The 24472-nt window shown below is 36.3% G+C and overlaps 2 protein-coding genes across 2 annotated transcripts in view; both read left to right on the forward strand.

The window, feature by feature from the left end:
* The first annotated feature begins 8157 nt into the window (after positions 1 to 8157).
* On the forward strand, positions 8158 to 16898 carry LOC147076454 (waprin-like protein). Its single transcript, XM_085940275.1, has 4 exons — positions 8158 to 8249; positions 10617 to 10682; positions 12897 to 13049; positions 16618 to 16898. Exons 1-4 carry the CDS (start codon positions 8246 to 8248, stop codon positions 16722 to 16724), a joined length of 330 nt encoding a protein of 109 aa, XP_085796401.1. The 5' UTR covers positions 8158 to 8245; the 3' UTR covers positions 16725 to 16898.
* Positions 16899 to 18057: 1159 nt separating this feature from the next.
* Positions 18058 to 24472, forward strand: part of LOC147076455 (uncharacterized) — a 46866-nt gene continuing 40451 nt past the window's right edge. Inside the window, exons 1-2 of the mRNA XM_085940277.1 lie at positions 18058 to 18197; positions 22903 to 22986. Of these exons, the coding sequence (XP_085796403.1) occupies positions 22965 to 22986 (22 nt within the window). The 5' untranslated portion in view covers positions 18058 to 18197; positions 22903 to 22964. The remainder of the gene's footprint in view (positions 18198 to 22902; positions 22987 to 24472) is intronic.

Below are 24472 nucleotides of genomic sequence, written 5' to 3' on the forward strand. Positions count from 1 at the left end.
TGTAAAATAGCATTTTGGTTTTAATTCGCCCTTTTTACAAAACACCGACGATATAATTATTATCATGGATTATTTTTCAAAATGGACCCTCACAAGCAATTTACTGCGTGCACGCCTTCTTTACTTGCATTTTATTTTGTGGTTTGACCGCTAAAATCGAATCGCTTTTTGCAATACTCATTCTCTAGACATCGGCTGCATTAATGTCGATTTACCTTGACCAATATAAATACGTAGTTTGGTTGACTCACTGCATAGTACCTATCTTTAAAGTAAATTAATTCTGAAACCAATTGGTTCATACAATAATATGTAAAGTAATGAATCTCAATTCAATAATAGTAACAGATAACTTCTATCCTAAACCTTCTTATGGAACATGCTTTATTATCAGTGACGTCCCTGGACAAAATGCCGCCCCTAGGCAGCGCCAAAATGCCGCCCCATTTTTTTATACAGTATTTTTCATTATCCTTTCATGTCTTAAATGTCTAATAAATGTGTTGTATAGACAGATACATTACCGACAAAATATATATTACTAAATCTAATTTAAATGCTATCTCTGCTTCAAAAGAATTACGAAAGAGTCCACGGTTTGAGATACATTTAAAAATTCACCTGGCAACTTCCAAAACTCGCGAATGACTGGCAAAAATATTTGGATACATTTTAAATTAGGCAAGTATGTACCTAATTATAATTAAAAAATCTGCACGTGTCATTGCTGGTCATCAAGGAAGTGTCATCTAACAACAACGGAAGTAAACTAGACATCGCAAAACCGACAAAAAATACAGTCCTGTTAAACTTTGTAGGATGTTAATTAATACATTTTGTTTCTAAGTTTAGGTTGCTATTTCTATACATACCTAATGATCCTCCTCAATTTGCCGCCCTTCAAGTAACTGCCGCTACCAAGCGACGCTCAATCTGCCTACCCCTACGGGACGTCACTGTTTATTATGTATCGCACTACAACCCTTGGCGGGTCTTGGCCTCCTTCAAAAACTTCTTTCCATCCTGGTCGATCCAGCACCGACACTCTCCAGTTGTTCTGACCGAGCGTTCTTTCAATTTGTGTATGAGTCAGAGTATGGACCTAATATGTTGAGCAAGTGGCTGACATCCATTTCTCGTAGAAACAAAATCTGTTAATACAAACCTCCACTCTATTCAGGCCAGGGCTCGAAATGGACAGGAGCGCACCGGAGCGCCGTTCATGTTCGTGAAATCGGTAAAATTATCGCTTCGTTAAAATAATTTGACCATTTGAACCAGATAGGTCAAAAATAGAAAATCTAACGCACTTATTTTTTATGAAATACCCATAAAATTTGATAACTATGGAAATATCTTCAGAAAACTGTCGAGCGCTCCGGTTCGTAAACTTTTCCATTTCGAGCGCTGGTTCAGGCCCATATGATCGTATTAGAATCGGACATAGTCGGAAATTCTAAGAACGTGGCCGATCCAGTGCAGTCTCTACATTGTCCTATGCCACGTGATCTTTTCGTCCCTATAAAGTGTGTTTACATTTAAATTGTCCGTAAAACATTTCACCGTGGCACAGTTCACCGTGAGCTTTCTTATCGGAAAGAGATGACCGTATAGGTAGGTACTATACGGTATCCAATTTTATTAGATTCAATATGAACATTAATTATTCAATTTTCATAGATGATTTTGTAAAAATTCATGAATTCAAGAATGAAAACCTAACCGAACCTAACCTAACAAATAATCCAGTACTTACCTATATCGGCTATTTTCAAAATTTGTTTGCTGCTGGAAAATACGCGTGTCCTTCGTTCTGACAACTGCTCTCGGTTTACTTACTGACGCTCATACAATATTGGGGTATTTAAAGGTTGCAACACACACTATTCACTAACAAATTCAAACCCCTGCGTCAAAGTGTAGTGTATTAGGAATGGTCCCCACATTCTAAAGCGGGCCCCAGGCTAGGATATTTAACGGGGGCCCCTACCTACCGCAGGGTTAAAGGCAGTGTGACGCTTTTCAGAAGCGTTTTCCAAATTGTATTCCAGGTAAAATTAAAGGTATATTCTTAAATACACCCACTTGAATTATGTCATCATCAGCCGGGGTCAATCCACTGCTGGATGAAGGCCTCCCCAAGCTTTCTCCGACTCTCTCGGTCCTGTGTCGTTCGCTGCCACATATTTCCGCCGAACTTTACCAGTTCGTCAATCCAGCGGCTTTTAGGGCGACCCTGTGGCCGTTTCGTACCCCTTGGGTACCATTGGATGACGGCATTTGTCCAGCGGCCGTCCTTTCGGCGAGCAATGTGCCCCGCCCATCTCCATTTCAGCTGTTTGGCAACGGCTATTACATCGCGTACTCTTGTCTGCTTCCTAACCCATTCGTTTCTCTTAGGCATAAAGCCCATTGACGCAGCGAGTGCGGCGCTCGCGCAAAAGTGGCGCGTAAATCAACGAAAATACAACGTAATCAAATACGCCAGCGCCCACTGGATTTCACGACGCATTATACGCGCACGCCGCATGAATCATCGTTTTTTCGCGAATCACCGCTTCTCGGCGATACGAATGAAAGAAAATACAATGGAGTCCATTCATTGAACACGGCTACCAAAATTACGCTGCTCGAGGCGTTGTCGATGGACGGGCGAAAAGCAATTATTTAATAACAGAGAATCATTGTTTAATTTTATTGCGTGTTCAGTTTATCGCTTGTTGAATAATGTCGTCGTAAATTTTAATTACAAGCCCCGAAATAATATAATATTTTTATTGCTTTGTTATGAGAGGCGCTGTAATAATATTTATTTTGTGCTGCTTGGGCCGCATATTACATAGGTGAAGGGTAATGCGCGGGAAGAGACGTGTGATTATGGTTATGAATAAACACTGCATTCGCCGACTTCGCCCGCTCGACGCGTTCTGTGAGCGCTATCGCTTACGGTCCTTTGAATTATGTAGTTGTCGAATATCATCGCAAAATCATTTTAAAGTATATAACACAACCACATATTATAATATCATCATGCAGCAGGCCTAATTACCATTATGGCAAATTTGTGTGTGTTTATCTCACTTATAAGGTAGACGTGCCACGCAGGGCCCCCCAGAGCCCGGGCCCCCAAGCTAGAGCCCTGTCAGCCCCTCCCCTTGTGGAGACCATGGTATTATTAGGGTATTGCCTATATATGTATCGGAATTCTATTTATTTATCTGTTCTGCGAATGTTACATTCTGAAATCTTATGTATTATTCATTGAGTAAAAGAAATGGCTTCTTATTGAGTTTGGAATACGCAGTGCCTACTCAATATAGTCAATACCAAGATGTTAGTATAAGAATTACTCAGGCAAACAAATCCTACATACTGCTTTATACACAACATTGCTTCCCAACCATAACATATTAATACTAAAAAATAATCCGCTAATATTAATGTGTCAATATAATAATAATGTGTCAAAAAAAAAAATCTGTCAATACAAACCTCCACTCTGTGGAGGCCCATATGATCCTATCAGGATCGGACATGGTCGGGGGGAATATTAATGTGTGTCTTCATTCGCATGGTTGATAATAATTATTTTTTGTTGTAGGTTGTTATTCTAGGCAAAGTGCCCATTTTATTACAACGTTTTTCTTAGCTCGTATTCTTATTTGTCCGGTGGTTCTTTGTTCGTTACAAATCTTGCAATCGATTTTTAACTAACTTCCCGACTAGCTAGACATTTGAAAATTTTAGAATATATCAGAACACGATGCCAATGCATTTTTTAATACTTTTAGCCATCTTTAAGTACAATTGAATTCATTTTAAGTTAATTATTCTGTTTTGTATGAAAAGTTATTTCGTAAGAAATCCGTAATCCAATCCACTATTATTGGTTGCAAGGGGTCTGGGGTCCTAAAAATCAACTAAATTATTAATATTATATACGTGCGTTACTATGGAAATCAATATGACATGTCAAATGACATTTCAGGATTACGAGTATTTCTATCAAATACATTTTTTTGATCGTTTAAGCTAGTCAAGTCAAGTTTATATGATTTAACAGAAAATTTCAAAACGTTGTATATAAAAAGGTCTTTTTATCTTGTAATTATTCAGTTTTAAAGTATCTGCAAATTCCATAGGTATCCCAGCAATGGCGAAGGAAGGAGGTAGGCTGTTAAGATCCGATATAAATAGTGCACACATTATTCTGTAATATGAGGAACACACTACACTTTTTCATACGTAAGTATTTCTTTTGATTGAACTAAGACTACAATTAGTATTTTCAAATTATGTATGCTCAATAAAATAATGTTACATTCTTAAATCTTGTAAATAATTCGTTAAATAAAAAAATAGTTATCACCAGGATCGAACTCGGAGCCCCGGATGAAATACCAGCGTCTTGCGTACTAGACTACAAGGGCAAACAATAGTGTAGGATAAGTTCGTCCCCTTATTTGTAACTTTTAGATCATTCTGAGATAATCGACTTTAAAGATTTCAATTCTATTTCTTAAAGTGTTTTTACAATTCACACTATGTTATTTATGTATTAACTATCTAAATTTTACCTAATAAAGGTAATACAATTTCAAATTGGCTATGTCGAATACTAAAAAATGCTTATTATGTTTTCAAAATGAATGCACATACAAAAACCTATTATGTTGATTTTTAACCACTAGAAATCTTCTGATTCACATATTGTGACCTTTTGCAAATGAAAGATATTTTATTTCTTCATAATGTGGTTGTCTCAATAGTGACAAAATTGCACATACGACCTTATGCAAATAAGGGGACGAGTTATAACCATTAACATTATATAGGAAAATAAAACTATGTAGGTATCTGGATATTATAATACCTATATATAAATGAGAACTACAGAATAAAAATGAACCATGAGTTGGAAGAACTGATTGAACAGCAAACAATCGTAAGATACTGTAAGTCCCAAAAACTACGATAGGCAGGACATGTGGAGAGAATGCCTGAAGTTAGAGCGCCAAAGATCATGACGAAGTGGCTACCCCAACAGAAGAGACCCAGAGGCTATCCAAGAAGGAGATGGGCTGACGCCGTAGAAGTGGACTGGCTTCATATAGGAAGACCCGGTAACTGGAGAAGTGTGGCGAGAGACTGGAGTGAGTGGAGAACGGTTGTGGAGGAGGCCAAATCCCACCCCGGAATGTAGCGTCGTGGAAGAAGAAGAAGATCTGGATATTTTATGATACATTTTTTGCGGGGGACGACACATTTAGAGTACCGCCACTGATATTGCTTGATCTACATTAAAATTAAAATTAGTTTATTATCTTTTGTACTTGCTGGATAAGTGGGGAAAATTGTTGACCGATTAGGTAAGTAACTTTATTGATAGGATGACCTAATGGGTTCATTAAATCCCCTTGTTTCTATACAGATAAATGTATTAATAATTTTATTTACCTCATTAAAAAGGTTATCGATCTCTGACATTTCAATTAGATACATAAATAGTATGACTCCACACCAGTGGTGTACCTAACTATCTAACATAACTAAATTTGTTTAAAATGTTAGTTGATGATCTATATAATAATGTCATTTCTTAAGTGACACAACAAATTTAACTAAAACTCCGTTTATTAAATAAATATTAAGGCTATACCTCAGTTGAGGCTTGGTCTAAAAAGATCGTGGCTAGGCGATGCGCGAATTGCGGGTCGTGGGTGCAAATGACGCATGCCGAACGAAATATAATTTGTCATATAAATCCAACATGCGTCCATTTAATGTTCTGTTTATTTTTATATTAGTAACAATAATAATATTATATTCATTGACATGTTTTCTTTTTCAAGTAAATGGGTAACGTTTTTAGTCATCTTTACACGATTTAAGAATTAATACCCCCGTCGCCATCACGAAACAAATTGACGTATTCACACCTCGACGTTCGTTCTCCGAATGCCAGCGAATCCAAAATTTCGTCGCTCCTATAGTTGAAAATTATTTGCCGTTTCCGTCTTTCGTTTGCCGTCTTAATGGCAGTTTTTATTTTCCTTTGTTTGAAGTGATCGAACAGAACAGTGACATTCGTGTAGGTGGGGCAAGCAATGCGTTGCTTAGGTGTGGTAAATTAAGGATCGTATACGATCATTGTAACTTTTAAAAGTACATATCGAAATAGTGCACAGTAAACCAGCGTTGGCAATCTAGCAGAACCTGCCAGGTGTAGCATTTTTCTATAGAGATCTAGCTTGCAAAAACGCATCTGACTTGTGGCGTTTTTACTTGCGTTTTTTTGTTGCCTCCAACAGCTTTCAATGTGTTGAAAAAACGCTAGAAATTTAGTTTATTTATTTTCATTTGCATCAAATTTCTGACTATTAGATACTTCATGCAGGTAGGTCGGTATCTATTTTAGTGGGAAATAAAACACGATGAAACAATTATTTCATTCATTATCTAATGTTTTCGTATATACCTACTTCTGAATCTCAGCGTACATATTATATAAAATAATAAATTATTCATCTAAAAGCTATGTTCTTTAATTATCTATGCCTGTCCTACAAGAAATATGAAACGAAGCTTTAACGCCGTTGACACAATATAGGTAGGTATTTTTTGTCAATTTTTAAATATATTTCTGTTAAAATGTGTGGTTTTTACACGCAGTTACGTCCCTAGACAAAATGCCGCCCCTAGGCAGCGCCAAAATGCCGCCCCATTTTTATACAATATTTTTATCATCATTTCATGACTCCAGTATGGATACCTAACTAAAAATATATATATCACCAAATCTAAGTTAAATGCCATCTCTACTTCAATAGATAGTAGGTAGTCCACGGTTTCAGATACATTTAGAAATACACCTGACAACTTTCAAAACTCGCGAGTGACCAGCAAAAATATTTAGATAAATTAATTAGGTAAGTATGTACCTACCTATAATTCGAAAATCTGCACGTGTCATTGCTGTTGATCAAGTAAACTAGAAATCGTTAACTCTAAAAAAAATTACAGTCCTGTTAAACCTTTTATGGCAATTAATACATTTTATTTCCAACCAGTCAGCTGATTTTTTTAATGGAAAGATATTTCTGTTATTACTAAGTTATTAGATTACATATTTCCATATAATATACCTAATGATTCTCCTCGATTTGCCGCCCTTCGAGTAACGGCCGCCCCCAAGTGACGCTCAATCTGACTAACCCTTACGGGACGTCACTGTTTACACGTACCTATCGATTTTTTCGATTATTGCACTTTTTTTCGATACCCGAAATCAAAGGTATTGAAAAGGAAAATGAAGATATTTTCAAAAAATCTAGCGTTTCTCCTGCCAAATAGCTTGTTTTCATACCCCGTCTGGTATGTTTTTGTCAACGACAGTTGGCAACACTGCAGTAAACTTTGACAGTCATACTTATTTGTTTTTATTAAACTAAGAAAATGTAATTAATTGCATATGGTGGTGGTTGGTTTTTAAAATTCAATATTAAACCATGCATAAACGAAATAATCATTGTGGAAGTATGCAGTGAGATCCGAGAAAAATATTATTGTATTCATTGAATTGTATAAATTGAGGAGGATGTTGGTTAGTTTTTTTTTACATTCATGTTATGCACTAAAATTATAATATATGATTTAATGGCATAATTTTATTATGGGTCTATTATGGGTTGGTTTATGTAGGGTTGAATTTTAAAAACCAACACTATTTGCAAGTTATCGTCTTATTTCAATGAAAACAAATAGGAACGAATGACTGAAAAAGTTTAGTGAGCACTATTTAAGAACAGCCTACCCGACCCTTCACGACTGATATAGGTAAATCAGTATATAGTGGCACCATGGACACGGTAAAATCACCATGCAGTTGTAGTGGTACTGTTTGCTAGCATAGAAACAAGCATTGCAGAAAACAATTCCAATGCAACCGCGTGTCGCCTATGGTGCCACTGTAGAACGATTTACCTATATATATATATATATATTTACATATCTCAATACCAATACCTCCCCCGAAATTATTATCCAGCACACCACTGATTAAAGAAGTCATAACATTATAACACTCATAAACATTATTTAATCAGCTAAGTAGGTATGATAATATTATAAATTCAGGATTGTTTGCAGAACCAGTTTAGTGTATTTTCAACTGTGAAGTCATTCGGTGTAATATTTTGCACACGTAAAACTATTTTGTTGAAGGATAACCAAATATAATTTTAAAATGGGTAAGTCTATAATAAAATGGCAGTTTTTTTTTCATTAGTTCCAAAAAATACTTGACGTTAGCCACTTGCTTAACATACTAGATTCAATTAACTATTTTTTATTCAACGAATAATTGACAAGATTTAAATACCTATATAACATTCTAATTATTGAACATACATAATTTTGAAAACACTTCTGAGAAAATATATTAAAACCAATAGAAAAAAATCTTTCTTGAAAAAGTAAGACACCCCGAATCGAACCTGCATTATTCTCTCGCATCTTTAGTATGATAGTGGTCTACGTGCATGGGCGCAAAACCCGATAGAAGCAGGATCGATTACTGCGGGGTCTTACTTTTTCAAAAAAGATTCTGTATATTGGTTATAATATATTATTTTCTCAGTATGCTCAATAATTAGAATGTTACATTCTTAAATCTTGTGAATTATTCGTTGAAAAAATTAAAAAAAATGTTAGTTAAAAATTATTAGTAAGTTCAAGTAAGTTACAACAAAAAATCTTGGAGTGATCCGTGACGTCGGTTAGTAATTAAAGTAATAGCTTCTTTAATTTAAAATACAAAAGCCGATCGCCAATAGTAGCTCAATTTGGAAAGCGCTACTATGGCGCCTTTAGCACAGTGGTCTATGTGCATGGGCACGAAACCCGAGAGAAGCAGATTCGATTACTGCAGGGTGTCTTACTTTTTCAAAAAAGATTTTTTTCTATTGGTTATAATATATTTGAAGAGTTTTGAGATTTGCAAGAGTTGGCGATGGACCGAGTGAAGTGGCGCCAACTTGTGCTTGCCCCCTTACGTGACAGGGTGGAAGAAGAAGAAGATAATATATTTTCTCAGAAGTGTTTTCAAAATTATGTATGTTCAATAATAGGCTCATTATCTGGGTTGAAACACACTTCGAAACGCAACACGTAAATTTGCCAGGCCAGGGATTCGAGCCCGTGATGTAATCACATCATAATGATGAACTTATTAGGTACTAAGTGATTAATAGTACTGATTACTAATATATACCTAAATGTAAAAACAGCATTTGAAATGGAAAATTATACGAACCGGAGCGCTTGATAATTTTCAGATAAACACATTTATTTAATTTGGTGTAAGTATATTATCTATTATATTTATTAAATTAGATTTTTTTCATTATATACCTGTATATAACATACTTAATTAAATAAAATATGTCTAAAAATAGTATTTTACTTGAGGCCCGCCGCTCATGCTGTATTCCTAATGTGGCCTTTCATCCAAAAAGTTTGACCAGATAAAAACTAATATAGAAACACCATCTGTAATATTTATATTCTTGTGAAAGGGTGTGCACTATTTTTATCGAATCGGCCATGGCATAACTAAACTATTATGGTTTGTTTTAGGCAGGGCTTAATTGAATTTTAAAACTAACCAGCCCATCTGCAAATAATAAAATTCTATTCTTAATTCAATGAAAACAATTAAGTATGACCGACAAAGATCAGTGTGCACTATTTATGTAAAATCTTAACAGCCTACCTCCACTCCTCACCACTGGTACCTGCATATTTGTTTATTTAACAGGCTATGTATTTATCACAGAACAGATTAATAAATATAATTATTCAGATAGACTATACCCAAAATATATTTTGAAGTAGGGTGTTGAATGTGTGAGTGTCCTACGAAAATGAAACACACATTATAGACGTGTAATAGTGTGTGTGTTGCAACCTTCAACTACAACTACACCAATATTCATGGCCCCCACATCCTGAAGCGGGCCCCCAGGCTAGGATCTTTGGCGTGCCTCCCTATCTATCGATAAAGGCAGTGTGACGCTCTACAGTAGGTGTACCAAACGGTGTACGCGTTAAAATTAATGTTTATATTTAGTGTTTTTTGTATATTTTAATATGTACATCCATTTGAATTATGGAGTTGTCGAGTATCGATACAAAATTTATTAAAAATTAAATCGTACAGTCATATAATTTTAAATAATAACATTATTGAAGAACAATAGCGGACTTTTTTTACTATTTAAGTGAATTTGTGATGTGTGTTTATACCACTTATCTGGTCGATACGCCACGCCGGGCTCTTTCTGAGCCCGGACCCCCGGGCTAGAGCCCTGCCAGCCCCCCTTTTGTGGGGCCATGCCAATATTGAATCAGCGTCAGTGCGTAAACCGAGAGCAGTTATTAGAACGAATGACAAGCGTATTCTTTACACGTGTTTAAGTGTATCCCATATTCTTCCATACTTGAGATTTGTTGCCTGTTACTCCACATCCGTTAGGTATTTCAGTTTCCATTAATTCTGTGTTGCCTAGTATTTATGATATGTATATATTTAACTATTGTTTTTTTGTATTTTTCAGCAAAATTCGTATTCTTTTTCATTGGATTTTTGGTGTTGGCCACATTCCTCGAAGAATCCTTAGCAGGTTAGTTACATAATATATTATTCAGCTTTATGATTTTTAAAAATTAACACTAATTACATCTTTACAAACATACAATGATTAATTAATATATTGTTAATAAGTAAGTTGTTCGTGTATCAACTAGATCAGTGTTTGCCAACCGGCGGTCCGTAAATTATTATCCGCATTTTCAACTACCTGCAGGGTCGTAAGGGCGGCTGCCGCTCGGGTGCCAGCTCAAAATAGCCCACATCCCTCAACCCCCAAATAAAATTATTGTCATCGAAATAATCATATCTTAATTACTTATAACAAAAATTATGACATATTTTACCTATCAATTAAATAACATCCTTACTTATAACGTGACGCGACTTGAAGCGTTCTATGAATGGTTGATGAAGCACGAATGCATATTTTATAGACAAATATTTAACATGGAAGAGAAGTATGCCGCATGCGACTTTTTTACTGTCAATGAAACAAACTTATGAGACAAATTGTTGTTTTGTTGAAATGTTGCAGCTTTATGAACAGTAACGTCCCTCAGATTTAGAATACCACCCCTTGTCATTTTTACATTCAAATTGTTTAAAATTTCATTAGATAAGTACCTATTTTATTATCGATTTTCGGTTATCTTAAACAGATAAATACGCCAAAAAGCATTAAATTGACGAACACAATATCATGTAAGTTCTGAGTAGGGATTCCAATCCCGGGATCCCGAACTATTTTCGATACCTATGAATCCCGGGATTGGTAAACATAATCCTGAAACTTTCGGGATTGAGTTTTTTTTATCAATTTTTATGGAAAATAAAATAAAAACGAAAATATAACAGAAAAAATACTTTTAATAACGTACAAATACATTAGAAATAAACTGTGTTTGAATGAAGATTGATTTATTACTCATGTGTTGCCAATTCATTTTATTTTTTCACATAAATTAATAAAAATGAGAAAAATTGGAAAAAAACAATGTTTCGCACTTTTAACAAGGTGATTCCACCATGTTTTTAATGCATTTGTCATTTTTTTACTTTTAATTCAACTTGTATTGTTATCTTTTCATAAATAAATAAAACTGTTTTACTTTCACATTATTATTTATACATATTACAATATTATTTACTCCATTAAACCTATGTATTTCCAAGATTGAAAGTACACAATATTAACAATAAATGTCTTAAATAGTATAAAAATTACCTATACTAAATTTATTATTGACCGATTTTATCAACGTTATTTGTATATATATAAATTTTATATTAACTATTGAAAAAAATACCAATCCGGGACCAGTCCCGAGATCAATATTTTGGCTCGGGATTGGATTCACTAGTTCTGAGAATAATTATAGCATTTCCACGGAACCTCCTCTCGAAAAGGGTGGTTTTTAGTATATGGAGGTCTCAGGTTACTGGCGGGTTTGGAGGCACCCTTTGTGAAAATGTTGTCTTTGCGATTAACAGTTATGTTTTCAGGATTTTTTATTCTTTGGCTTTGCCTTTGAACTAAGATGTTGATACCTTCTAATGAAGTGATCACATTGTCTGCTTAATTAAAAACTGCCAATGTTAATATTTTATATTCGTTCCTTCATTCGCCGCCCTTAAGCAACGCATGGCTCGCCTACCCCTACGGGACATACTGTTTATGACGTATCATTTTCTTAATTATAATTCTCTCTGAATCTTTGATTTGTCACCCATGGTAAGTAAGACCTTCGGTAATACCTAAACAATGTACGCAGGTATAATATCACAGAATAGATTAATTCAATATTGAATGGGTCAGTGCATAAAACGAGAGCAGCTATCAAAACAAAATACAAGCGTGTTAACACGTGTTTAAGTTTATCCCATATTCTTCCACACTCGAGATCAGTTGCCTATTTTTCCACACCTGTTATGACGTATTTCAGTTCTTTCTTTCGACCATGTCCGATCCTAATAGGATCATATGGGCCTCCACAGAGTAGAGGTTTATATTAACAGATTTTGTTTTTTACGAGAAATGGATGTCAGCCACTTGCTCCATACCCTGACAGACATAAATTGAAAAACAATATGTGTACTTGCCAGACCCAGGATTCGAACCTGGGACCCACGGCGTTATAGTCCAACGCTTAAGCCGCGCGGCCACCGTTCACAGTTCACTGTATAATATATTTCATCATAAAATTCTTTTTATGTACTTATATTTTATCTGTTTTCTTGCAAACAGGTGGTGACTGCCCGCTGGCCAGCAAAGTGCCGTCATGCAGCCCCAAATGCATCCAAGACTCCGAATGCTCATACGGAAAGAAGTGCTGCCCGAATCTCTGCAACGCCAAGTCATGCTCTGAAGGAACCAACCAGGGATCCGGAGGAAAAGGGTGTAAGTTGGATTTATAGAGCTTCTATTACCTATGTAACACAATAGACTGCATTTTGGTCTGGTGAAAATAAAACAGTCATTATTGCTAGGTAAGTTAGCCCTCGTCAGCGACGTCCCTAGGCAAAGTGCAACCCTTAAAACCTAGAGCCGTGCCTTTTCATTATTTTTTGTTTCAAATTGTCTGCAAAATCGTTAGGTTAGGTTATCTTAAGTAGGCTAACAGGCCAAAAATCTTTAAATTTACATACCATTAGAGCATTTCTACGAAACCTACTCACAATTAGCGTGTCCGGAAATTTGTACGTATGCAGTTCGGCGTATCACACTTCACCGTGAAATGTTTTATCGGAAATATAATATGGTCGTATATACAAGACCGTCCAACCTCTTTGGGTCGTATAGTACTGAGATAAAATTCATGTCTAAATAAAACACGATTCTTGTCGGTTTACAGGAAGCCAGCGGCAAACACATTTTGAAAATAGCCGATATACCGGATTATTTGTTAGGTTAGGTTTTCATTCTTAAAATCAGCTATGAAAATTGAATTAATGTTCATATTGAATCTAATAAGTATAGTTTATCTACGGTCATCTCTTTCCAATAAGAATGCTCACGGTGAACTGTGCCACGGTGAAATGTTTTACGTACATTTTTTTTTACAAGTTACCGGTTATTATTTCATTGTTTATATTTCTGTGTGTAGACTTTTGATTTAAGGAATCGGACAACGGTCGTTGGGTTCTTCTTCATGCCAGAGTGACATTCACTATAATACCTACCAACGGTCCACTTCCCTGTAGCCACTTTTTTCTAGATGCCTTTATGAATAGGTACCTCGCATTTACTATCGAGGTTTTTAAGGACTTTGGCACGCAAACTACTGTACTTGATGCTAGTCAAATGAAAATTGTGCCGGCTATTAAATATGCCTTATTGAAAACCATTCGTCAACCCGCATCGGGTATTGCTAATTTGAATTAAGCCAGGGCCTATGAAACCGCCTTGCAAAAACCCTGGAAAATTCATTGTATGTGGTGGTGATTCTGATGAAGATTTCGTCATATTCATTGGGAACTGAGAACTGCGATTTATTGCCGAGCTTTTCCCTTGATAAAACAAATGTCGCATAGGACTGATATTCTGAGCATAATATACTTATCCTATCTTATGACTGCAGTCACTGGATCTAAAAGCCATGAATCATTATTACATGTCACCGTTTATTATTTTGATTCTTTTTATTACATCAATACAGAAATTAAAAAGTGCATCTCTTCCGGCCTCGTTTGCCATCGTCCCCGGAAGGTCTCGAATGTCCGCATCTGCCAACTGTTATAAAAAGTTCAGGTTGTGCCGCTCCTTGCTAAAAATTATTGGACAATCGATGAGTAAATGTAGAATGTCCTGGTCGCTTCCGTCGTCACATGGGCACTTGCCGTCAGATGTTATTTTAAACCGGTGCAGGTATGCTCGCATGATTCCGTGACCTGAGTCATCTCAAAACATAGCCTCTTGTGCACCCTGGCGTCTTGTGCTGTTGAAAGAAGGTATAAACTTTCGGGTCAACATCACGAGTTTCATTCGTTGTTCACCATATCTGAAATTGTAATTTTCGTGGAGCTCAGAGGAAATTTGTCATAAGCTATCGCGGGCTTGGGTTCAGAGGCACCATGCCGAGCCAATTTGTCGGCTCTTTCATTTCGCCCTATCCCGGTGCATCCCCTTATACACTTGAAGTGCACCTCGGGGTGGCGCCGTCTCAGTATTGCGGACTCGCTGTGAATATAAAAGACAATCTGATTAGTAGACCAAGGATCTCCAATTACTCGGAATGAGCTTTTGGAGTCCGAATAAATACAAATACAGTGGTTTTCGGTGAGCTTTCGTTGGATTTGATCTGAGCCTGCCCACTCCAGAGCGCATTGAATGGCAATGAGTTCGGCCTGCATTACCGTACAGTAGTTGGCAAGGCGGTAAGTACTTCCGAGCCGCTATCTCACTGCCATTCATGTATGCCACAAACCCTGCACCAGTACCCCTATCAAGTTTGCTCCCATTCGTGAAAATTGACATGTGATTGCACTCGTTGCTTTCCAACGTTTCAGGATAAGAAACCACTTCGGAAAATAATCTAGCCGGGTGTGGCAGCATTCTGTAGTCCACCGGTTTTTCGTAAAGCCTATAGTCTGACAGAAAACCTGCGAGGCCCTCCTCGTCCTTCTTAGGCAGCAGATACACGGCATTGCAGTGGACACACGTAGATGTGTGTCGGCGCATGGTTTTATTTGATTCCAATTGCATCCGATTAGGATCAAATAAGACCTGAGTCGACGCTCGTCGTCTTGCAATGCCGTATGTCTGCGCCCTTAGCTGTGCTAGCTTTAAGTCGTGCTAGGGCTTGCATTGAGTTTAGCGAAGCCGTGCGGTAAGCTCTGCATAATATTCGTATTGCTAGTGCTCGCTGAACTGTATTGAGTTTTTTTGCTACTTATGTTTTTTTTCCGTTTGACAGCTTCAGACTTCAGACCATATGCGTTGCATACATGATGATAGGCTCAATAGCACAAGTGTAGAGAATTAGAAGAGCTTCAGAAGATACGCCCCATGTGGGTTTGGCCATTCTTGCTAGCAGATGCTGTCCGCGTGCTTCGATTAATTTAGTTTGTCATCGATTACTACCCATAAAAGTGTAAGGTAAATATGCCGCAGGTGTTGATATGAGCTTTTATATGAAAAAAAATACGAAAACAGTTTATTCCATGTAGACAGTTATATTAAATACCTTTTTAGGATGGCGCCTTAGATTATAGAAAATAAATGGCGCATGTACTTTTTCGATCGAATTTATCACACAATAATTGTTAATTTAAAATGTCGGTAGGTACACACACAAGTATGTGTAAAAACAGAAAACTAAAATTAGTAAATATTGGATCGAAAAAGTATATGCGCACTCCCAAAAGATATTTAATATAATTGTCTACACGGAATAAACTGTTTCCGTATTTTTTCATATAAAAGCTCATGTCTACATCTGCGACACAATTACCAAATCTAAAATTCTTAGAAAAAGATAGAGGTTGCCCATTCATCACCAACGAAGGTGGAAAGACGCGCCTGGTATCACGTTTACAAGCACGATTATCCACTTCATGGCCCCAAGGGGGGTTGACAGGGCCCTAGCCTGTAGGCCCGGGCTCAGGAGGGCCCGGTGAGGCTAGTCGGCCAAATAAGTGAGATAAACACACATCACAAATTTTCTTCACTAGTAAAAAAAAAAGTCGCCTGCGGGCTATTTTCCTACTTAATTATTTTTAATTGAGTATCAATTGTGTACTCGACAACTCCATAATTCAATGGATGTTACATTATCAAACTAACAAAAAACACTAAATATACAAATTAATATTACCGCATACACCATTATTTGGAAACGCTAATGTAGAGCGTCACACTGCTTTTATCCTTAGCGATGGGTGGGGGGGCCTGCCAAAGATCCTAGCCTGGGGTCCTGCTTTAAGATGTGGGGGCCATGATCCACTTACTGTTTTTATTTATGTTACAGCATCATCTGGAGGTACTGGTACATACTGCAACAACGTGAAATGTAGCAGCGGCGAGAAATGTGTCTTGGATAGGGCCAGCAACAGAATGAAGTGTGGACGTTCTTAAGAAAAATCTCGAAAACATTGTTATTTTACGTTTATTTCTTATTTTTTTATCACATAACATAGCTCTATAATGTTTTTAAAATGTTATTCATATATTTAAAGGTGTGGATTGGTGTGGATCATTGAAATTTTACGAATTAGTTGATAATAAAATCTACATGTTATATTAATTGAAGTGTTTTTGTTTTATTTCGATTTCGAACTGTCAAATCAAATTGCGCGGTCTGGTATTACTGTATTGCCAAGTAGTAAAACTACTTTTATAAAGTCACGTCTACTGCAATATTAAGTTTTAAAAATCAAATTATTTTTTAGTTATTCTCTGATTAGTGTGTATTTTAATTTAATAATAATATTATAATATCGTCACTGTTCTGGCAGAAGACACTAGTTCGAAAAAATTACATATTGAGGTAGTTATACCAAAATGTTCCTTATTTCAAACTTTACCGTCTGGAAACCTTCTTAATAAATAAACAGACTTTATTTTAAAGTCATCCTTTTTACGATTACTTAATAAACTCACATAATAGACTACCTATTTCAAACATTTTAACAACTTCAAAGTCAAATGACTCAAAACTAGTATTATCCAGTTAGTGTGTTCTGCCAGAACAGAGACGATATTATATTAAGAAAACAATAATTTGTTTCATTATACCTACCTACCAATTTTCAAATTTTTACTTTGCCTATTCAGTTAGGAATAATTTGAGGTAAATGTATTTTGCTGCAACCTCATTATTAATTTTAATTTATATTTAAAATGTAAGCATAATTGATTTTTTTTAAGCAATTAGGTTTATTGTTTTCAGAAAAGGTATTGGTTTTAATAATTGTTCCGAGTATAACTATAGAATTTTTTACAAAAAAATAGATGAGAATGAAGTAGTAGGATTTGTAATTTGCAATTTCTAAATGTTTCCTGCATTGTTTTCAATAAATTATTTTTGTTGCCCCAGTTGGTAGCAATGTCCTGATAGCACAAGTGCTATAATGTCAGGAAAACATATATTTTTCTAAAAAATCTCATGTTTCTTCCTTATTATCAGTGACAAACGAAACTTAAACGCAATAAAGAAGTTCAAACTTAATCGAAACATAGGAATTAACGTAAACAAACTATTTCTGTAATCGGATACAGTTTAAATGTCAAATTGAAACTATCCGTGTTGGTATAAATATGGCGGATTTTGCATAAATTTCACGGACCGTCTTGTTTTTGTGTTTTTTTAATTACCAGTACAAATTTAGTGTTGTGTTAAACTAATACGAGAATAATTATATTTCGTGCTATCTCGTGGTGCGGTTGTGTTCAAAATAAATCGATAGACAAAAGAATTACGTCAAATCGTTTGCAGTGTAAATCATGGCGTATGTACCGTGCGACGATTTAATTCCGTGTTTACAAGTTAATTGAATGTCGTACGGTGCGAAACAAACGTCACAAAAAGATAAACCATTATTTAAAAAGGTAAATAGTGCATCAATTACGCAATACGCACGATATTGACATGTCAAATAGCGTATTTTAAAATGTTCATAACGGGATTTTAGTTTTTTTATCAAAAACATCTGATTTCTTGCGTGTTTCTCGCTTAAATCATCATATAAACGTCAACAAAATTTGAATACATTAATCAAATTTAATATACTGTAAAAGATGTGTGGTATAATTAACGTTTTCTGTAATTTAGCTCATGTTTGACGTATAGACAACGAAATGCTATGTGGGTCATCTGGTTGCATATGTGTGGGTCAAATCCGTGTACGTGTACGCCGAAATGTGTGTGTGTGCGTTTGTTTTCTTCTATAGCCGTAGCCACTAGGGTTGAAACTCGAATTTGTGTTAATGGGTCAACTGCTAATACACGTTAAAAATACTACTTATCCACAAATAAAAAAAACTTTGTTATTATATTTGATTGCGTTATTGAATTTTTGACGTTGGCAATATTTAAAATTAATTGAAGTTTGTTCCTTTGCAATAAAAAAAATCGGTGTGTGTACTTATATACGCGCGTTATAAGTTATACTTCTTTGTCGTAACAAAACAAAATCAAAACTTGTGATAAACTAGATTCTTCGACTAGCTCTTAATTGTCTTGTTAAATTACACACTCAAGACAAATGACCGCTTATTGGATCGCCGTTGGTGTGTTTCTATACACTTATAATTATTTATCGTTGTTTTTATTTTTAAAATAACAACTGCCACTATGACGTTTGATAGTTTGTCTACGTAAGGAGTTGCAAATGGCCGACAATAATAAATTCGCTGCCTAGGCAACGGAACAATTCTAAACTATTATATTATACCGTATAATCATCACGATTGCAGTATTATACTGTGGCGTAAAGGTAGTGCGTTCGGCTGATAACCGAACAAACGGTGGTTCGAATCCAATCGAGTGCGTTTTTTTTCGTGTGAAAAAATAAATTATGTGTCACATGTCACACGCCAAAAATACACTGATCTGATTTTCCAAACGTGCCTAAAGAAGTATAACTTCAAAAGTCATGGTCGATCTTAAATCGTCTAGATGTATTGTCATTTTTGTAAAAAATTTAATCCATGTTGTATTTTAACATTTATTTTACCTATAATATAGTAAACATTTCATTTCCTGCCTAGAGCTTGTGATTCTCAAGAAATCATGATTATACCTATTTCCTTCATAACAAGATTCGACACTTTTCGTTTGGGTAAATGTGCCGCAGAGGTGGACATGAGATTTTACAACTTTCTTTTTAGACCAAACCAAACCTAACCTAATCTAACCTACCCCAACCTATTATTACCTCATATAATCGTTGTTTGTATTAATGGTGCATCAAAATGTATGAAAATTTCAATTACCGATTATTGTATCGAAAAGCCGATGCGTCGACAGAAAAGTGTATTTATTATAATTGTCTACATGGAATAAACTGTTTTCGTAAAAAAAAATATAAAAGCTCATGTCCACCTCTGCGGCACAATTACCTTCGTTTGCTTTGTAATAAAGATGTTAAAAATCTCCTTCGGTACAAGTCGGCTATGAGAAAGCTAGCAGCAAACACATTTTGAAAATAGCTGATATACCTACCTACTGGATTATTTGTTAGGCTGGGTTAAAATATATAAAATTATGTATGGTTTAATGGCATAATTTTTATAATATTTTTATAGATAAATGAATATTTTTTGACTATTATCTACTACGGCTTGGATTAGGCAGGGTTTAATTGAATTTTAAAAACTAACAAACACTCTCAACATTGTAGTCTTAGATCAATGAAAACAGATACGTTGGACTGATAAAGTTTAATTTGCACTATTTATGTTGGATCTTTACAGCCTACCTCCACCCTCCGCCACTGGTGTCAAGAATATGTCATGCATCGAATACTGGCAACTGCTCTCGGTTTATGCATTAACGCTCATTTAATATTAGTGTACCTATTGAAAGTTCCAACACACACTATTGCGACTTCCGTAATGCGTGGTTCATTTTCGTAGGACACACACATTCAAAACCCTGCGTCAAAATGTAGTATATTGGGGTATAGCCTATCGGAATTCTATTTATTAATCTGTTCTGTAAGGAAGGTGTATTACAAAGTACAAGTATGTTTACTGGAAGCCAGGCGGGAACAGCGGCAATTTCCATAGCCGATTTCGCCAAAATTCATGAATTCAAGAATGATAACCTAACGAATAATCCAGTATATCGGCTATTTTCAAAATTTGTATGCCGCTGACTTCCACTAAATAGACAAGAACCGAAGATTGTATTATAAGGAAGTATTTGTTTCTCCCAAAGTATTACTGATTCTACAGGCCTGTATTTTACAATGTATTTATATATTGAAATATTTCTCTATAAAATATTGAAAGTTATGCCATTAAAATATCATACATAATTTTAAACATCTTCGCCGGCTCGCACATCTAAACTCATCGAAGATGTCGATGTGATTTTGTTGGTATTCACATACTAAAAGTACCGCCCGCGCACTGCATGATTGCAACCTTTTAGTCTGAAAAAACCGCTGGAGTCACATGCAATATATTTCATCTGACATGTCATTCAGTTTGGCTTGATGTGTGACGTCACCTATGCGCACGGAAGAAGTTTGGATTTATGACTATAATCCAGTCAAGACAATTTTCAATCGATCGTATGAAGTTTACGAGTCCTTAATTTCTTTTTGTCCATATCAACACTGCAGTTTCTACGTTTCTCACTCATATTTATAAATTTATAAGGATGAAATATTTACATAAACTGACAGAACGCATCAACACAAGTCCTAACACAAGACTGATCTTGTTTACGTATTACGTATTGGGGAGCAAAGGAAAGAGGAGCGACTGCATGGTATCACACAGTTTTTGCATTATCAACAAAAATATAAATTTTAAGAAACGTACGAAAGTAAACGTACAAAAGTCGAGGGCCGTCTGTATAATTATTATGGTTGGCTTTAGGCAGGAAGTAATTGAGTTTTAAAAACTAACCAACACCATCTGCAATTTGTATTCATAACAAAGTTTAGTGTGCACCACTTATGCCTGATCTCCACAGCCTATCTCCACTCTTCGCCACTGCTAAGCATTGTTTTTTTTAATGATTTTTGACTGCGACTCGCTGTCATATCGCCTCTTCTCATCTAGAAGAGGATCCACCAATCTGGTCCTCACTCCAATTCTGTTAAAGAACTTTACAATTCTGCCACGCTCTTCCACCAGGGCACCTTTCAATTCGTCCACATTCTCAAAGACATCCGCAATTCGCAGCTGTATTCTGTGTCGTTCATATTTAGGGCATATTTAAGCATTACTTATTTGAATATTCTTGAGTTTGCCTCTTGGCCAGCAGAACCAAAGATGGGTATTTACTGTTTGTACCATTTTCAAAGAAAGTTTAGCGAACCCTGGTCAATCTAAAACCCATAAATCGCATTTTGTCCAAGCGCAAATACATACTTAATTCGGAAACTCAGAAAAATACCTATTCTTGTATATCTAAATCTTGGAAAAAATATGGTGCTGGGTAGAACTCGTACCCGCATCCATCGGATTCTGGCCAGCGTGCTTTACAAATTTAGCCACCTGAGCCCTACATTTGTTGTATACCATGTCCGATCCTAATAAGATCATATGGGCCTCCACAGATAGGAGGTTTTTTAGTGACAGATTTTGTTTTTACGAGAAATGGATGTCAGCCACTTGCTCAACCTATTAGGTCCATACTCTGACTCATACGCAAATTGAAAAAGAATATGTGTACTTACCAGACCCAGGATATGAAACTGGGACCCACGACGTTATAGGCCGACTCTTAAGCCGCGTGGCTATCATGAGCCCTACGTAATAACGGATAAATTAACTAATCTTAATCTTACAAGTGAAGCGTTTCTCAAATTTCATTAATATTGGTTAACGGCTTCTGTGGTTTAAATCGAGGTACTAATAATAGGTAGATAGGTAGCCAGAGTCGCGGACTTTGACAGATTTTTTTCTAATAAGTATGCTTCCAATCTGTTTCCAAATTGTGTTTACTAAATAAAGAATGTTTAATTCTTAAATCTTGTGAATTATTTGTTGAATAAAAACTACTACTTATGCGCAGTGTGTGTTAACAGAATTCATTTAGGCTTATAAGACGCACTTTAGGCTCGATGACATTGAGCTACTTTACAATTTGCTTGTTGGCGAATTTACAATCTGCTCGTAAACTCGCCCAGTGTCATCATTGAACAAGCTAACAAGTGGATTGTAAACAATCTACCGAGAAAAGTTGAAAGCCGGTCTACTTTACACGCTACACGCTGGCGTGTGGGCCTATCCGCGTCTGTGCAGTAGAGCGATAGTGGCGACCTCCCAGTAAAAACGAACTACGTCCTGTCAAAATAGTCGCTAGCTTGTGGCTTCTGAGCGAGTGGAAAGTTTTGTGTGTCATCATCACAATCGCACTAGCTGACTCGCCTGCTTTTAAATTCGCCAACAAGCAGCTTGTAAAGTAGCTCAATGTCATTGACGCATTACAGACACGTTTTTTTATGTCAATTCGAAATGACTTGTAACTAATTTAATCATGTATATAATGGCTCTTATCTGCATAGGCGAAGGTCTTCCGCGCTTTTATTTCAGCAATGGTTATACTGATGACTTGTGTCTGTGCACGTTTCAGATCGTGACCCGCTGTATGATTCGGTGCGACGATAGAGGAGGCCAGTGCCTTCAGGCCAGCGCATGAGCCCTCCTTCATACTCAGGTAAACCCCACATCATTTTTACGTATCGACTGTGTTTAGGGAAAAGGGCGTAACCGTTGATTTTTCGAAAAGTGCTTTTATTAGATATTATTAACAATGTATACAACTAAATACACGTTCTGTAAAAAGGAAGTAAGTCGCATATGCCGATTTATTATCTAAATTCAGGTTTTAATTGAGCTTTAATTGAGTTTTAATTTAAGAAAGCTTTAGAAAAAAGCATTTACCCTCAATTTTAATGATTTTATGTAATAATTATTAGTAGATCGAAAAGATATTACACCAAATCATCAATCATCATGCACCCAATGTCTATGCCTATTTTTTTATTAATATTAAACCAAAATCATTCAAAAAACGTTTTTTGCCTCTCCTGTAAAATTTGTTCTGTGTGGGTTACGCCCTTTTTCCTAAACACGGTCGATATATTTACTTAAGCATCACATATCCTTTCAAGAGATTCAGAGCGCGATGCAGAAACATCTGGATTAACTTGGCAATAAACACCATCCAGAGTTGTTAATTTAGCTCGACTTATTTAGGCGTATCTTGACCGTATTTTAAATTGTTTTGTTCTAGGCCACTGGCTTTTGTCCGTAGATTTACTACCTGCTATACGATGCATTATGTATGGCGAATGTGGGCGACGCAATCCAAGTTGCCAATATTGGTGTCTGAAAGATTTAACTTACGCACCTAAGTATGGTTCTGCATTGCGCTCTCAAGTTTTGGTCATATATTATCTATTAAGTACTTGGTATACAAGTTTGATACGGTCGACAGTTTCATATACCTTGGATCTCTTGTAACTCGACATAATGATATTACAGAAGAAATCGACAAGAGAATCATGTCTGCGAATAAATGCTACTTTGGTCTGTTAAGACATTTTAAGTCCCGCTTACTATCTCACCGAACTAAAAGCACTCTATACAAGACACTTGTAAAGCCAGTGCTCACCTACGCATCGGAAACCTGGACATTAACTCTGCGAAATGAACGAGCCCTGAACATTTTTGAAAGAAAAATTCTCCGCCGTATATATGGACCGATCAGGGATGGCACCAATTAGAGGAGAAGATATAATGCTGAGCTCTACGGGCTGTACGAAGATTGCAGCGCAGTTCAATCAATTAAGATTGGGAGACTGCGATGGCTAGGTCATGTGCACCGTATGAATGACAATGAACCGGCAAAGAGAGTGATGTCCAGCAATCCAATAGGGCGTAGAAGAAGAGGGAGGCCAAAGATTCGCTGGTTAGATGGAACTGCCAGTGACTGCCGTATTCTGGGAGTACCAAATTGGAAAGCGGCCACACTGGATAGGAACAGGTGGAGGGAGCTGTTGGAGGAGGCCAGGACCCACACCGGGTTGTCGCGCCCCTGATGATGATGACTTGGTATTCATGGGAAACGGATCACTTAAATTCCCGTCAATTACGTCATGTGATGTCTCGTTCTAACTGATTAGGTCATCCGACGATGC

This window comes from Rhyacophila brunnea, unplaced genomic scaffold, assembly GCF_057557595.1.
Source record: "Rhyacophila brunnea isolate RB1 unplaced genomic scaffold, BYU_Rbru_1.0 scaffold_13, whole genome shotgun sequence".
NCBI lineage: Eukaryota > Metazoa > Arthropoda > Insecta > Trichoptera > Rhyacophilidae > Rhyacophila > Rhyacophila brunnea.